Source organism: Amblyraja radiata, chromosome 14 (genome assembly GCF_010909765.2).
Source record: "Amblyraja radiata isolate CabotCenter1 chromosome 14, sAmbRad1.1.pri, whole genome shotgun sequence".
Taxonomy (NCBI): domain Eukaryota; kingdom Metazoa; phylum Chordata; class Chondrichthyes; order Rajiformes; family Rajidae; genus Amblyraja; species Amblyraja radiata.
In genome coordinates, this window is record NC_045969.1 from 54493804 (window position 1) to 54510506 (window position 16703).

Consider the following 16703-nt stretch of genomic DNA (forward strand, 5'->3'; position numbering starts at 1 on the left):
GCACTCCCTACTCCAGTGACCCATTCCCCCACAAGTATAACACTGGCCTAATACTGATGTTCGGTGTCTTCTCAAACGTGGTCTCTGTGGGATTGGCTCTAGGGAAGGTATTTCTCTCTGATATCGATCTAACTATTCTGGAACGTTAATTTCTCCCAATCCATAGTTTGCTGGTAGTCTGGGGCACCATGATTCAGAGTCAGATTTTGTCGCCTCTTTCCTGATTACATACTTGGTCTTTGGTTTCACTGCAGGCTGACTCTTCTGCTTTTTTATATCTTTCCAGTGGTATCTTACTGCCCGAGCCATCTGACTGGCACTATTTTCTGTCCAGTCCATGTTATTAGTTTCAATGGATTCAGCCACATTAGTGGGAAGGCAATTCAGCAACATGGCACAGTGTAGTGGAGAATTTACTCCATTTCGATAATTTAGGTCACCCGATTGATCCATGTACAATTCTGAAAATCGTTCCAAGAATTCATCTGCTCCCTCTCCCTTTTTCAGTCTTACATCCAAGATTCTAGCTGGGTCAATTGGTTTCTCAAGAGTATTTGCAAGAGTCTTCCCTTGCACTATTGTCTGCTATTATGTTTGCCAGTGCTTCATGTGTCGGGTGTCCGAGGGTTGTTAGGAATCTAGTATGTTCAGTTGGAGTCATTATCTGCTGGATCACTGCCCATAAATCTCGGGAGTCTGCATGATATACGTGCATTGTAGTTCTTACGTGATCCACAAAGGAAGCAGGTGATTTTCTACGATCGTGTATCTGGCTCGAAATTGCCATCATCTCATTTGGCTTCCATGGGGTATAGACTTTTATTGTACGGGGATTAATTGCACTCACTGCACTGGCCGATCAAAGGAAGGATTAGGCTTTTCCCTGACGGGGAACTGCCTCCGGGTTATTTGTTTTGCTTTTGTACTTTCTGCCATATCGGGATCTATCTCGGTATCTTCAATTATTGTCTCACTCTCAGATATATCTTCCTCTTCATTAGGGGGTTCACGGCACCTTCTAAATGACTCCCTTTTTTCTCTCGCGACTCGTCTAATTCGTCTAGGCTTAGGCTCGCAAGAATACTCTGGTTCCTGTACTATTCCTCTACATTCTTTGTCCTTAACTAGTGGAATTATCTTTTTTGTTTTACTCTTGGTACCGTGAACTACTGGACTATCTATCGTCAATGGAGCGGTCGGGATTAAAGAATCCTGTGCTGCAGAATCTGATTGTCTATTGCATTCACAAGCTAAACAATGTGTGTCTGAACTGTGGGGAACACAAGAGGAATAAGGTGGAGGCCGTGAATTTCTAATTTTAACACTTTACCAGTCCTCCAAATACTCATCTTCGTCCCCCTCAAAACTAACGCCAACCATCGGGTCCTCAAATTCGAGACCTACTGGTGCCTGTTTCCCTTTGGAAGATTTCTTTCTCCCTTGCTCTCTAATACATCCATGCCCCTCTCTTGAGGTGCCTGGAAGTCGGTACACTTCAGTATCCTTCAGTTCTATTCCACGCTATAAAGTTGCTTCCTTCCAACTTGCCATTCTCGCAGCCTCCCTACTCGCCTTTCGTTCCTCATAATATTTTCTCCACAATCCTATTAACTCCTTCGTTTCCTTACTGTCACTACATTGGCAAATAATTTGTTTAATATACTTCACTCCCTCCAATGTTCCAACGCCCCCCTCGGACCATAATTCATCCCCTAATTCTTTATTCAATGCCCCCGAAAAGTCTCTTAATCTTTCAGTTCTTTGTGGAAATTCACTGCATATTAATTGCAATGGTCTTTCAGAATCTTCAGTCATATCTCGCTCCAGTTGATCTCCCATGTTTGCAGACAATAGAAACAAACTTTCAAGCAACTCACACCTCCTCGACAATTCACACTTCTCCCACAAACTCCGCAGCTATCAAACTCATTCTCAAACAATGGAAAAGAAAGTTTCGCAATGCGCCAGCAGTGTCAAACTTCTCACAACACAATCACACAATCAATCCTTTCAATCGGATACCCAAATTCCTCTACAGTCTCTCACAAATCCACACAATTTCAACTTCAACTCCCCGTGGCGGCGCGACTCACCCGTTGCAGCGGCCCCTACAGCCAGTCTGTCTTTTTTATTTATTTTTTGTCTAGTTAAATGTAGTGTTGGTGTTTTTCTAATAGTGTTTTTAAATGTGTATCTGTGGGGGGCGGGGGGAGGGGGAAACTTTAAAATCTCCTCCCTGTCCGGGAGACCCGACCTTTTCCCTGTCGGGTCTCCGTTGTCGTTGGGGTCTAGCACCATGGAGCGGCCTCCAACCTGAACGACCCGGGGGCTCGGGAGACTGCGGAGCTGCGGACTACTCACCATCGTGGGGCTGGCCGGCCTCGGAGCGTGGGGAGCGGTGGTGACTCGCTGCTGCGACTCGACTCCTGGGGCTCGGAGGCTCCAGCAACGCAGCCGCAGGTCCGGTGGACTGGGACATCGGGAGCTCGCGGGTCCGGGGGGAGAGAGAGACCGCTTCCCGGAGCTCCCGCAACGCGACTTCTCCAGCCCGTGTCGCGGGGTTGGAACGACCCGAGCAGGGTCGTACATCGCCCGGCGCGGCTTCATGGCCGTGGGACATTACAGCGCCCGCCGGGGGCTCCAACATTGTGAGTTTTAGACCGGGAGCGGGGCCGTAAATCGCCCGGCACGGCCTAAAATGGCCGTGGGACTTATCATCGCCCGCCTGGGGCTTGGACATCGGGAGAGAAATGGAGAACAGGGGAGAGAAAAGACTTTGCCTTCCATCACAGTAGGTTCACTGTGATGGATGTTTGTGTGAATTAAATTGTGTGTATGTCTGTAGGAAATTGTCTTTGTTTGTAAGGCTGTGGAAACGGAATTTCGTTTGAGCCTCACTGAGGCTCTAATTACAATAAATTGTATTGTATTGACAATCCTCAGTCGTCAAAAGGTTAAGGTGCTTCAGTGAACAATCAAATACAGTCAAACACAATCAAACACGTTTCCACAGCCAGTTTCCTATACCAAAAGCAACCTTAATCTAAACACATGCAAATGAGCGCCAAACACGCGAGCAAAATCGCACTCAGACAAGAAATTATACCACTTATTACTATCATACAAACCACACTCCCATATAAAATGCAAGCATTCATCTAATATCGCATTCGTTAACTGTACAGTTCCAAAAGCAAATCACAGTATATTTTAATCCCTCGTCGTCGTGTTTTCAACCAACGGAACAACCCCTCGATACAGTGATCGGAAGGATACGAACAGCCACGAGTCGGACTCCAGTTATAATAACAGTCTTAATCAAACTATGTTCTTATACAGTCGGTTCGAAATCTAACATTCAAAATTTTGAATCAAAGGCAATACACAGTAAATACAATGAAACAATGGCAAATTTTAAATACACTTTAAACTACTGCTTCAAAAAATTTATTATACATAGGTTAATCTGGAAAAAAATATATACACAACATCCAGCTTCCAATATGAAAGCCTGGAATAAGAACTAACCAGCACTTCAATATGATGTCCTGAATTTGGTAAATTTGGATCGAAAATTTTTTAACTCGTTATTTTCTTATCCAATTGTCTTTTTAGTACGCAAATTAAAATTTATTTTTTAAACAGACATCTTTATTATGATTAAATTCTCAGGATTGGCTAAAAGTATTTTCTGCCAATTATATTTTAAACACTGAGTTCCCGGTTCCTTTACGAGACTCCTCCCCCTTCTTTTCAGAGTTCCAGATACTACTCATGCTGGCAAGGACTCAAACCCTCATAGGCTCACCCACGGGCTTCTTCCTTTCTACCTGCTTGGTACCGGGCGTCAGCGCGTGTTCGTTTCACACTGGAAGTCGATGCCAATCTTTAAAGTGCCTTTCCAATTTGCACCCTCAGCAATGACGCAGCACTTCACCTCTTAGTACTGCTCCAAGAAAGCCTTCAGTGCTTGCTAAACTACTGTTTGGATCCCGTTGGAAACCCCAACACAAGCGCTTGAATTATCAATCCGCTACAACTAGCGAAGTGGGAAAACCGATGCGAAAACCACCTCGCAACCTGGAACGGCTCAACACCCCGATCGCAAACTTATGTCTGAGAGTTCGTTGAGATCCCGGACGAGCCTCTAATGTAATTATTCTCCTAGAGCTAACCCCCCTTAGTCTAGTTCAGTAAAACACTGAGTCAAGCACTGGACCACTAAACTTTATTTTTGAAACAATAACGAACTCCCTATAAAATACCTAACCACCGCGGTCCGATCCTTGTCACTGCTTGTTCAAGCCCTTCAGCCTCGTGCAAGCAGACACCTCCAAAAAGGTTACGCAGTCCCAAGCGCCCCTCCAGAAGATCGACGACGATCCTTGTGAGGTTCAATCTTTTATAGGTCATCGGACCCTGTGGCACGTAACTAGGTGGGGGTGGCAGCCCCACCAAACCAATCACAGATATCGATTACATTAAAATGTTATTGACAGTTTCCCTAACCCAATTACAAAGTACTCCATTACAATGTTTCCACAGAAGCGTCTGGAAGCAAGTCAGTTAATCAAGTAATGCAAAATTTTTCCAGGTAGTGTAAACAATTCAAACAAGGCTTCACACTTCACCCAATCATCAAACGGCAGTACTAACACCTTGCAACATTATTAACAGTATTTACAACCGCTCTGCAGCTGGCCAATCCTGATCATGCATTTGCAATACCTTTGAGCTCTTCTGCAAAGTCCTCATACATTTTAACAATGGAGAGGACATCTGGATCTTTCCTATTCCTGCATATCAATCTGGGGTTCAGACTATCTGGCGCCAGTTCACAGCTTGCAACTTTTCACATACAGAGGCCAAGCAGGCCTTGCAAATGCAAAGATCCTCCATTTTATAATACTTCCAATTTGGCCAATATTAACAGCCTCACCCGCTGAGTTTCTCCAGCATTTTTGTCCAGCTTTGATTTTTCCAGCATCTGCAGTTCTTTCTTAAACAACCCTTAAACATCACTATCATTTCTGATTTTACCAGCATCAATGGCAGCATGTTCCAGGCACCCACCACCCTCTGTAAAAGAAAAACTTGCCCTGCACATCTGCTTCAAACTTTTCCCTTCTCATCTAAAAGCTATGCCCGTCAGTCTTTGATATTTCCAACGTTAATGCATGTACATACAGAAAACAATTACAATGTTAATTTGATTTTAACCAGGCATGAAATTGAAAGAATAGATATGTGGTAACTCGAATGAAGATTAATGAAGAGCCATGACAGGCTGCTTGACACTGGAAGCAAACGGCTACATATTGAATACCATCCACTGGCAACCCTTCATTGTAGAACATCTGGATAATTTGTACTTACTGTGATTCTCCAGATACAGTTAATGTTTGGAGGGTATCGAAAGGGATAATTTGGAGAGATCAGGGATCCATTATAAGCAGTTATATTTCCACCACAGGCTGTAAAAGAAAAAATTTATGAATGAAGAAATGCACTGCAATCCCACTGATCTTGGAGAGTCGTAAACCATTCTGACAGAGTATATTCATACTTCTGATGACAAATAAAAGCGCAGTTTATAAAGTCCTCCAGCTGCAAGGAGCTATTTGTGATGGAAATTAGCTACTGATTGGCTACAATCTCGCATATTTACATGCAAATGTTCATTAATATGCACTGTCCCTATAAACAAATTATTATTATTATTATTCTGAGAACAGCTTCTTCATCATTCCCAAACGTAAACACTTAATCATGTGTTCAGTTGCTAAAATCTTAATGCTCTGGAATTTCTTCAGGAAACTATCTATCCTCATTATTTTCAAAACAACACAACCTAAAGGGAAGTTAGGACACATATTCTTCGGTCCTGGATTGTTAAAATTAGCGTTTGGCGCAATTGTGATGGAAGAAGGGCGATGAAATATACAAATCGCAAAGAAGGCTCAAAAACCCAAATGATCTATTCCTGCTCCTATTTCTTACAGAGGTCAAACATATTCAATTAATAATCATTCTCCATTTTAATACCCATTTTAATTAGTTTTTCATATTTCAAGAGTTAGGACTTATGTCCCCTATTGTCATATGTCTAGAAAGAGAACAATTAAATTCTTACTTACAGCAACATTACAAGTATGTAATCATAGTAGATTCCATAATAAACCACTAGAAAAGGTTGAATAAATTAAAAAATATTTACATGAATAGGAAAAGTTTCAAGGGATATGGGCCTGGTAAATTGGGCTAGCTTAAATGGAGCATCTTGGCCAGCATGGACGAGCTGGGCTAAAGGGCCATGTAGATTCCATGTCTCTAATATGCACATTTCAAAATCAAAATTACATCCTATATTGACAAAATATACAATTTTCCAATTAGATAATATTCTTGTCTCAATGGTTTATCCGTTATGTTTCTTCTATGCGAGACATCTGATATATATCAGGACACCCTTGAGAGAATTTATGAAGCACATTTTAAAAACCTAACAGGCTAAATTGTTTATCTATACAATTTCTCATTTAATCAAAGTAAAATCCACTGACCATATCCAACATGATCGGGGACTTTATTTCTTGGAGCGCAGGAGGCTGAAAGGTGATCTTATAGAGGTGTATGAGTTCATGAGGGGAATATTTAGGGTGAATGTTTAGGTCTTTTTCCCAGGATAGAGGAGTCAAGAACCAGAAGACACTGGTTTAAGCTAAGAGGGGAAAGATTTAATAGGAACCTGAGGTGTAATACTTTCACACAGATGGTGGTGATGGAACCAGCTAGAGCTGGTGGTTATGTTCAGCACATAGTTGAGGCAGGTAATATAACATGTAAAATACATTTGGACAGGTACATGGATAGTATAAGGTTGAGGGGATATGGGTCAATGCAGGCTTAGATGGGGCATCTCTGTCAGCATCGACGTTGGACCGAAGGACCTGTTTCTGTAGGAAGGAACTGCAGATGCTGGTTAAAACCAAAGATGGACATAAAAAGCTGGAGTAACTCAGCGAGTCAGATAGCATCTCTGAAAAAAAGAGGTGACTTTCGGGTCAAGATCCTGCTTCAGACTGAGTCGGGGAAAGGGAAACAAGAGATAGATGGTGATATAGAGAGATATAGAACAAATGAATAAACGATATGCAAAAAAGTAACGCTGATAATGCGAACAAGCCATTCGTTGTTAGCCATGGGCTAGGTGAAAATGAGTTACAGACAATGAGACTCAACAAGACGACTTTGAAGCTAGTACGACTTGGGTGGGGGAGGGATGGAGAGAGAGGGAATTCAATGGTAATAGGAAGTTAGAGAAATCAAAGGTTATACCACTGGGTTGTAAGGTATCCAAGTGAAATATGAGATGCGGTTCCTCAAATTTGCGTTAGGCTTCACTGATAATGGAGGAGGCCCAGGATAGAAAGGTCAGTGTAGGAATGGGAAGGGGAATTAAAGTGTTTGGCAACTGGGAGTTCAGGTAGGTCCAGGCGAACTGAGCGAAGGAGTTCAGTGAAAGAATCGCCCAGTCTACGTTCGGTCTCATCAATGTATAAGAGTCTACACCTTGAAAAACAGATACAGTAGATGTGGTTGGAGGAAGCGCAAATGAACCTCTGCCTAACCTGAAAGGACTGTCAGGGTCCCTGGACACAATCGAAGGAGGAGGTAAAGGGACAGGTGTTGCATCTCCTGCGGTTGCAGGGGAAGGTACCTGGGGAGGGGGTAGTTTGGGTGGAAAAGAATGAGATAACCAGGGAGTTATGGAGGGAACGGTGGAAAGCGGTGGAGATGGGTAGATATGGTTAGTGGTGGGATCCCATTGGAGGTGGCGAATATGTCAGAGGATTATGTGTTGTATGCGACGGCTGATGGGATGAAAGGTGAGGACTTGTGGACTCTGGCCTTGTTGTGAGGGGGAATGGGAGCGAGAGCTGCAGGGTACCGAGGAGACATGTGTGAGGACCTCATCTAAGTTTCTGAGCTGTTTAATGATAACTCTATGACTTGTTTACAGTAATCCTGTCCAACTTATGAGCAATATATTTTCTCAGAGTGTTTATATTAATTTAACAAAGTGTTAAGGACCTATCCCACTTTCGCAACCTAATTCACAACATTTTTTACTCGTGGATATTTTTCATCAGGCTAGAAAAAACGCCCCGACCTACTTGATGCCACGAGTACCTACCATATAACCATATAACAATTACAGCACGGAAACAGGCCATCTCGGCCCTACAAGTCCGTGCCGAACAACTTTTTTCCCTTAGTCCCACCTGCCTGCACTCATACCATAACCCTCCATTCCCTTCTCATCCATATGCCTATCCAATTTATTTTTAAATGATACCAACGAACCTGCCTCCACCACTTCCACTGGAAGCTCATTCCACACCGCTACCACTCTGAGTAAAGAAGTTCCCCCTCATGTTACCCCTAAACTTCTGTCCCTTAATTCTGAAGTCATGTCCTCTTGTTTGAATCTTCCCTATTCTCAAAGGGAAAAGCTGATCCACATCAACTCTGTCTATCCCTCTCATCATTTTAAAGACCTCTATCAAGTCCCCCCTTAACCTTCTGCGCTCCAGAGAATAAAGACCTAACTTATTCAACCTTTCCCTGTAACTTAGTTGTTGAAACCCAGGCAACATTCTAGTAAATCTCCTCTGTACTCTCTCTATTTTGTTGACATCCTTCCTATAATTGGGCGACCAAAATTGTACACCATACTCCAGATTTGGTCTCACCAATGCCTTGTACAATTTTAACATTACATCCCAGCTTCTATACTCAATGCTCTGATTTATAAAGGCTAGCATACCAAAAGCTTTCTTTACCACCCTATCTATATGAGATTCCACCTTCAAGGAACTATGCACGGTTATTCCCCGATCCCTCTGTTCAACTGTATTCTTCAATTCCCTACCATTTACCATGTACGTCCTATTTTGATTTGTCCTGCCAAGGTGTAGCACCTCACATTTATCAGCATTAAACTCCATCTGCCATCTTTCAGCCCATTCTTCCAAATGGCCTAAATCACTCTGTAGACTTTGGAAATCCTCTTCATTATCCCCAACACCCCCTATCTTGGTATCATCTGCATACTTACTAATCCAATTTACCACACCTTCATCCAGATCATTGATGTACATGACAAACAACAAAGGACCCAACACCGATCCCTGAGGCACCCCACTAGTCACCTGCCTCCAACCCAACAAACAACCATCCACCATTACCCTCTGGCTTCTCCCATTCAGCCACTGTTGAATCCATCTTGCTACTCCTGCATTTATACCCAACAGTTGAACCTTCTTAACCAACCTTCCATGAGGAACCTTGTCAAAGGCCTTACTAAAGTCCATATAGACAACATCCACTGCTTTACCCTCGTCAATTTCCCTAGTAACCTCTTCAAAAAATTCAAGAAGATTAGTCAAACATGACCTTCCAGGCACAAATCCATGCTGACTGTTCCTAATCAGACCCTGTTTATCCAGATGCTTATATATATTATCTCTAAGTATCTTTTCCATTAATTTGCCCACCACTGAAGTCAAACTAACAGGCCTATAATTGCTAGGTTTACTCTTAGAACCCTTTTTAAACAATGGAACAACATGCGCAGTACGCCAATCCTCGGGGACTATTCCCGTTTCTAATGACATTTGAAATATTTCTGTCATAGCCCCGGCTATTTCTACACTAACTTCCCTCAATGTCCTAGGGAATATCCTGTCAGGACCTGGAGACTTATCCACTTTTATATTTTTCAAAAGTGTCAGTACTTCTTTTACTTTGAAACTCATAGTATCCATAGCTACTCTACTAGTTTCCATTACCTCACATAATTCAATATCCTTCTCCTTGGTGAATACCGACGAAAAGAAATTGTTCAATATCTCCCCCATCTCTTTTGGCTCTGCAGATAGCTGTCCACTCTGTCTCTCCAATGGACCAATTTATCCCTCGTTATCCTTTTGCTATTAATATAGCTGTAGAAACCCTTTGGATTTACTTTCACCTTACTTGTCAAAGCAACCCCATGTCTTCTTTTAGCTTTTCTAATTTCTTTCTTAAGATTCTTTTTACATTCCTTATACTCCTCAAGCACCTCATTTACTTCATGCTGCCTATAATTATTGTAGATCTCCCTCTTTTTCCGAACAAGATGTCCGATTTCCCTTGAAAACCAGGGCTCTTTCCACTTTTTACTGTCTCCTTTCAACCGAACAGGAACATAAAGATTCTGTACTCTTAAAATTTCCCCTTTAAATGTCCTCCATTTCTCTTCTACATCCTTCCCATAAAACAAAATGTCCCAGTTCACTCCTTTTAAATCATTTCGCATCTCATCAAAGTTAGCCTTTCTCCAATCAAAAATCTCAACCCTAGGTCCAGTTCTGACCCTCTCCTACGACTAGCATCACGGCCTGCTACGACCTCCTACGACCATCGTGACGACCATCCTGCGAGTATGAGTCAAGGGCAAACTCGGCAGAAGTCGTGAATTAGGCCGTGAAAGTGGGACAGGTCCTTTATGGGTTTAAGAGTTTGCATAGAACTTACGTTAGACTATTCCATCGCTACTTGGTTTATCATTACGTTTCACTGGTTACTCTAGTTACCTACCAATGTGCTAATGTTATTTGTGGATACTGGCAGGATTGCTGTTCTCATACATAGTTTTTAAGTGCAAATGTTTTCAAAGAGGGTGACTTACCTTGTTCTCTTGCACTTGTATGCAAAGGTATTGTAATGTTAAAAAGCTGGATACAGTGTAAGGTGAAACTCACTTGTTTTCGTGATGTATAATACCACTGCTTCCAGTAGACATGCATGTTTGGGTTCTGAAAATAATACTGCCAGCATCACGTTCCCTGATGATGTTAGAGTGAGAGATTGTAAAGTCACATGTTCACCACTGGAGCATATTCTGCCAAGTAAAGATACAGCTGTTGGAAGCACCTCAGCACAATGTTCAACTCATACGGTTAAAGTATTGCTTGTCAAAAACAATTACAACTCATTAATTTGGCAAGTTTACAGTAAAGGTGGCAGACACTCAACAGTCAATCTATGTGAACGATGGGCTTCTTTGATAGAGTGTGGAAGCAACTAATAACATTGTGCCACAGAGAGTGGAGCAGTTTCCTCTCACTGCCACCAACCGAGATTCATTCCTGATCTCAGGTGCTGTCTGTGTGGAGTTTGCATGTTCTCCCTGTGACAGTGTCTGGTTTCCCTGGGCGCTCCTCACTCCTTCCACTGCAGTTGGCCTCTGTGTTCACATAGGAGCGATGATGCACTCGCTGACTTCCCAGTTGTTTGTTCGCTAGTTTGCATGGTCTTGCATCAGGAATTTCCAGGATTTTGTTATAGTTTTTCCCCCCCAAGTAGGTTTCAAGGGTATTCACAAAACCGGTACCCAGTCTCCCTGGAAGCCATTTGCTGAGATGGAGCTCAGAACCGCGTGGTTGTTTCAGTACTCCAGCTCCAGGCAGCTGAGAATGATGGTCCAGTGAGCTGTCGATATTGGTCTGCCTCGGCTGCCAAAAAGTTTGTCAGATATTGTGGTGGCATGAAGCGTTGATCTCAGCTCTCCAGGGTGTTGAGTTGGCCTTTCCTATAAGATATACAGGAGGATTGCCTTGCACGTGCGAGGGATACGGCACAATCTAAAGAATGTTCAGTGCAGTGAGAATGCGGCGTGTCTGCGTTGAGATCGCTTAGGGTCCTGTATTATTGTGAAATAGTGAATTATAAGACTTAATTGTTAACAGATTTTGAATCTGGAGAGGTTAATGAGGTCAGGTGAGGTTGATCAAGTAAACTTTAAGATTTGATTTAATTTCTGCAGAAAAGAATGGGAAACTGCACACTGCCAGTAGGTGTTCCTATGTTATATTACACAAAAGTTATGTTATGTTACACAATATGACTGAATTTGCTTCTACGAAAGATCCTTGAAAGGCACACATTACTTTTGTTGCTAATGCTGAGAAGACATGATGAGAATTTCACCAAGCCTTACTTCATTTAGATTGCGATGGGTTTCCAGGTTTAGAAAATTCTTCTCAACATCACAATGAGATACATTGATATCACAGCTTTTAAAAACAGCAATGTGAGTAATAATGAGTTAATACAGGAACTTTTTTAAACAATTTATGTTCAAAATTACGGGGGGGGGAAATGACGTGCAATATATGGCGTAGTAGGCCATATGGTGAGGAAGGCTTTTGGCAAGCTGGCCTTCATTCGTCAGTATTTGAGAATACAAATGTCGTGTAACAGTTGTACAAGATGTTGTTAAGGTCACATTTGGAATACTGTGTCCAGTTTTTCTCAGCCTGCTATTGGAAAGCGTGCAAAAAAGATTTACGAGGATGTTGCCAGGACTGAGAGGCCTGAGCTATAGGGAGATATGTGGCAGGCTAGGACTTTATTCCTTGCGAGCCCAGGAGGCTGAGGAGTAATCATGTAGAGGTGGATAAAATCATTATGGGAATAGTGTGAATGCGCAGAGTATTTCCCCCCAGGCTACAGGACTCCAGAACTGGAGGGCAGAGGTTTAAGGTGCGAGGGGACAACATTCTTACTCAGACGGTGATGAGTTTGTGCAATAAGCTGCCAGAGAAGTTAGTTGAGGCAGGTACTATAACAACATTTAAAAGACATTTGAGCAGTTCACAATGGGAAAAGGTTTAGAGGATATGGGCAAAACACAGGCAAATGAGACCAGCTTAAAATGGGGCATCTTCTTCAGCAGGGACAAGTTGGTCTAAAGGGCCTGTTTCCATGACTCTAAAAGACTTTCAAACTTAAGGCTGTATTAAGATACTTTGAGTAATTTACAATTATTAACTACATTGTAATTAAGAAAATTTACTTCAGGCAAAGAAAAAAACCATGGGTTAAAATAAAATCCTGAAGCAAACAGCCACGTTACTATGGGAGTTTAAAAAAATTAGTTGGAATCCATTGTTTAATAAAAGATTGAATTGCTCTGGGTTATAGACAAACTGTTCCAGAACAACTCTTATCACATACTTACATCTTTGCAAAAAGTATTAGCCATCAGCAAAATACTTTTTATTTTTTTAATTTTATCTAAAATAAACTTGCCTTTGCAATATATTATATATAAAGCATCTGAATTGCTTAGTGCAAACTTTTGTTAGCACTATGCTTTGCATGGAGGAAATAAGTTTTGCAGTTTTACAAACGGCACATTCCAATAAACAATGTTTTTTAATATTGTTCCATTGGTTTCCCACAGTGATGTCATCTCCTTCTGATTTCAGTCAAATGTGCCAAATATTATGGAGCTGTGTTTTTCCATGCAGATCCCACTAAGTTGGACATGCCCATCTGAACACTAAAGTCTTGAACTTGCAACCCAGTCTTTGCTGTGATTTGCAGAGATTAGTTTTACTTGGCATCATGGTCAGCACAGACATTGTGGGCCGATGGACCTGTTCCAGTGCTGTACTGTTCAACGTTCTATAATTTCTCAACTGAAGGCTGACAATTCAACCATGGTGTGAAAATTTGCAACAATCTCACATTAGATCTTTGAACTCATTCCATTAAGTTTAAAGTAAATACTTTAGTTGTTTAAAAATTCTGGAATGTTTCAAGTATGTTTATATTATACATTTTTTGAATTCATTGTTAAATTATCGATTTTTTAATGTCTTTGAATGTTCAGATTCCAATTCTGTCAGAATCACTTATACCTTTTGATGTTTGTTGCCTGATTCAACCAGTGGAGAGGAGTGGTGTGTATGGCTCGGCAGTCTGCCAAAGTTCAGTTGTTTCAAGGGTACAACGTGGGCTGGCCCTAAACCCCACGCTCATGTGAATGCATTAACATGCAACACTCTGTCACTGTGTAAGCTTCATTTTCGAGGATTGCGACAGTCCAGGGTTGGAAATTGGTGACTGGGGTAAATATGTGCTCACCACATCAATGAGTGATTTGCAGGGCAGATTAGTTTAACTTGGCATCTTGTTAGGCATGAATGTTGTGGGATGAAGAGCTTGTTCCTCTGCTCCACTGTTCGATGTGCTATGATTTCCCATGTGTAGCTCCCCATTGGCAGCAGATATTGATCCATTTCCTTTGTGTAACGCTACGACTCTATAAGCCAGAGTGCAGCCCAAATTGGACTTTGAGACATGCAGAAACTGATGACTTGCTCAATTTCTTCCAAGATTAGCTGGAAAACATTGGTTTGATTACAGAGGATGTGTCTTCTTACAATTAATCTTAATATTTTTCCTGAGGTTTAGGTTTATTACAATCCCTCCAAAAGCCAGGGTACTGTCCAATTCACCACTACCCCATTGAGGACATTGGACTTCCTCTCTGGAACTGGTGCTGCAGAATGTTGAGATCTATATTCGGCACTCTGTATCATTGCCTTTTCACTATCTATTGTGTGTGTGAATGTGTATGAATGTGTGTGAGTGATTGTTGGTGGTCGGAGGGGCCGTAGGCGCAGATTGGCAGCCACGCTTCCGTCAGTCTGCCCCAGGGCAACTGTGGCTACAGAAGTAGCTTACCACCACCGAGTGTGACTGAGGAGTGAATGAATAATGCGATGTAAAGCGCCTTGAGTATTAGAAAGGCGCCATATAAATCCCATCCATTATTATTATTATCTATTGTATTTGGATAGCATACTAAACAAAGCTTTTCACTGTACCACGGTACACGTGACAATGATAAACTTAAACCTTATTGTCATGTGTCCTGAGGACAGTGAAAAGCTTTGTTTTGCATGCTCTTCAATTGTCAGAATACACTGTACATAAGTACAATCAAGCCAAACTCAAGTACAATAGGTGATCAAGTATAAAAGTGTTAAGATGTCACCAATACAATAGGAGTATAAACACGAGGTAGTAGAGATAAAGAAATAAAAAGCTTACTTGAAAACTTAAGCTAATAATTTCCATTTCAGATGAACGGAAGGCAAGGCAACTAAACACTCATTCTCATGCAGAAGCACTCGTGCCTCTTTGCCATGGTTTCAGATACTACTCTGGATATAAAAAAGACAGTTTATGAATTACAACCGTGGCCACTTTTCAAAATTATTTCACTGGCGCTGAAGCACAGTTTGACTCACTGAGATTGTGAAAATATTATGTAAACACAAGTTTCCAACCTCATGAGCAGACCTACAATCAGGAGCATAGGTTACAGGATATACATACATCCATTAACCTGCTGTCTACATAGATACCTAAATATCACCTAAACAATAGTTTAAAGATGGGTCCCAAAATGAAACATCACCTATCCAAGTTCTCCAGAGATGTTGCCTGATCCACAGAGTTATTCCTGTACTCTGTGTCTTGTTTTGTAAACAAGCATTGGCAGTTTCTTGTATCAAAATATAATTGTTGCCTCCCTACACTTGGGAAATTCATGCCATTGAATAATGCTAAAGTAATCTGTTAAATGGAAGATATATTTATTCTGCTGATAATTCCTGCATCAATCGGGAGACGGAAAAGGTACAAGAAGAAATGCTCTAGTCAGCAGCCAGAGATCTCCTTGTAAAATATGACATTGGCTGTTTTGGTATTGGTTTATTATTGCCACATGTTCAGAGATACAGTGAAAATAGTTGTTTTGCATGCTATCCAGACAGATTAGATCACACACCAGCACAACTGGTAGTGTTAAAAGAGAAAGGAAACTGAGTGCAGATTATAGTATGGCAGCTTCGGAAAAGTACAGTTAAAAATTGCAAGGCCGTAACAAAGTAGATTGGAAGATCAGGGTTCTTCCCAGAAATATGAGAGGTACATTCAAGAGTCTGATAACAGCAGGGAAGAAGTGCAGATGGACTCAATGGAAGGAGAGGCAGGTTTATATGATAATATGCACAACTCTCTTGGGATCTTGGGCAGAACGTTTGCTAAACCAAGCTGTGATGTATCTGGATAGGATAGGGATCCAATCTGGTATAGTAATAGGTATCTAATAGGTATCCTATGGATAGGTATCTGTGATGTAGAGGAATGTGGAGGAGTCACTGTGATGGATGTTTATGTTAAAATGTATTTTGTGCGTCTTGTTGCTTTTTATTGGTAAGACTGTACGGCAAATCAAATTCCTCGTATGTTGCAAAGCATACTTTGCTAAGAAAGTATGATTATGATAGGATGCTTTCTATGGTGCTTCTGTAGAATTAGGTTAGAGTTATTGGAGACTCCTTAGTTTTCTAAGGAATGAGAAGAGTTGGTGGTCTTTCTTGGCCATATCATCAATGTGGTTGGACCAGGTCAAATTGTTGGCTCTCGACCATCTCCACTTCAGCACCATTGATGTAGGCTGGGGCATGTATTCCATTCCAGTTCCTGAAGTCAATGACCAGCTCCTTTGTCTTGCTGACATTGAAAAACGGTTGTTGTCCTGACACCATGTTACTAAGCTCCCTTTCTCCTTCCTGTATTCCGTCTTGCCATTGTTGAGATCCAGCCCTCTACAATGGTGTCATCTTCAAGTTTCCATTCTGGCGGGAACGCTGCAGAATCTCCTTGTACACCTTAATTTAGAAATCCTTGGCATGCAATTAAGGGCAGGTTGGAAAAATAAGGATTCAACAAAATGACAAAATGTTTTTAAGAGTTTTTTCTGGACAGGTGATACTCAAGCTGCCTTGTATACC

The 16703-nt window shown here is 41.6% G+C and overlaps 1 protein-coding gene across 1 annotated transcript in view; it reads right to left on the reverse strand.

Moving 5' to 3' along the window:
• The window catches only part of LOC116980249 (suppressor of tumorigenicity 14 protein homolog), an 87942-nt gene that overhangs the window by 46506 nt on the left and 24733 nt on the right, over positions 1-16703 (reverse strand). Inside the window, exons 8-9 of the mRNA XM_033032302.1 lie at positions 10809-10948; positions 5377-5474 (exon numbers count right to left, since the gene is read on the reverse strand). Of these exons, the coding sequence (XP_032888193.1) occupies positions 5377-5474; positions 10809-10948 (238 nt within the window). The remainder of the gene's footprint in view (positions 1-5376; positions 5475-10808; positions 10949-16703) is intronic.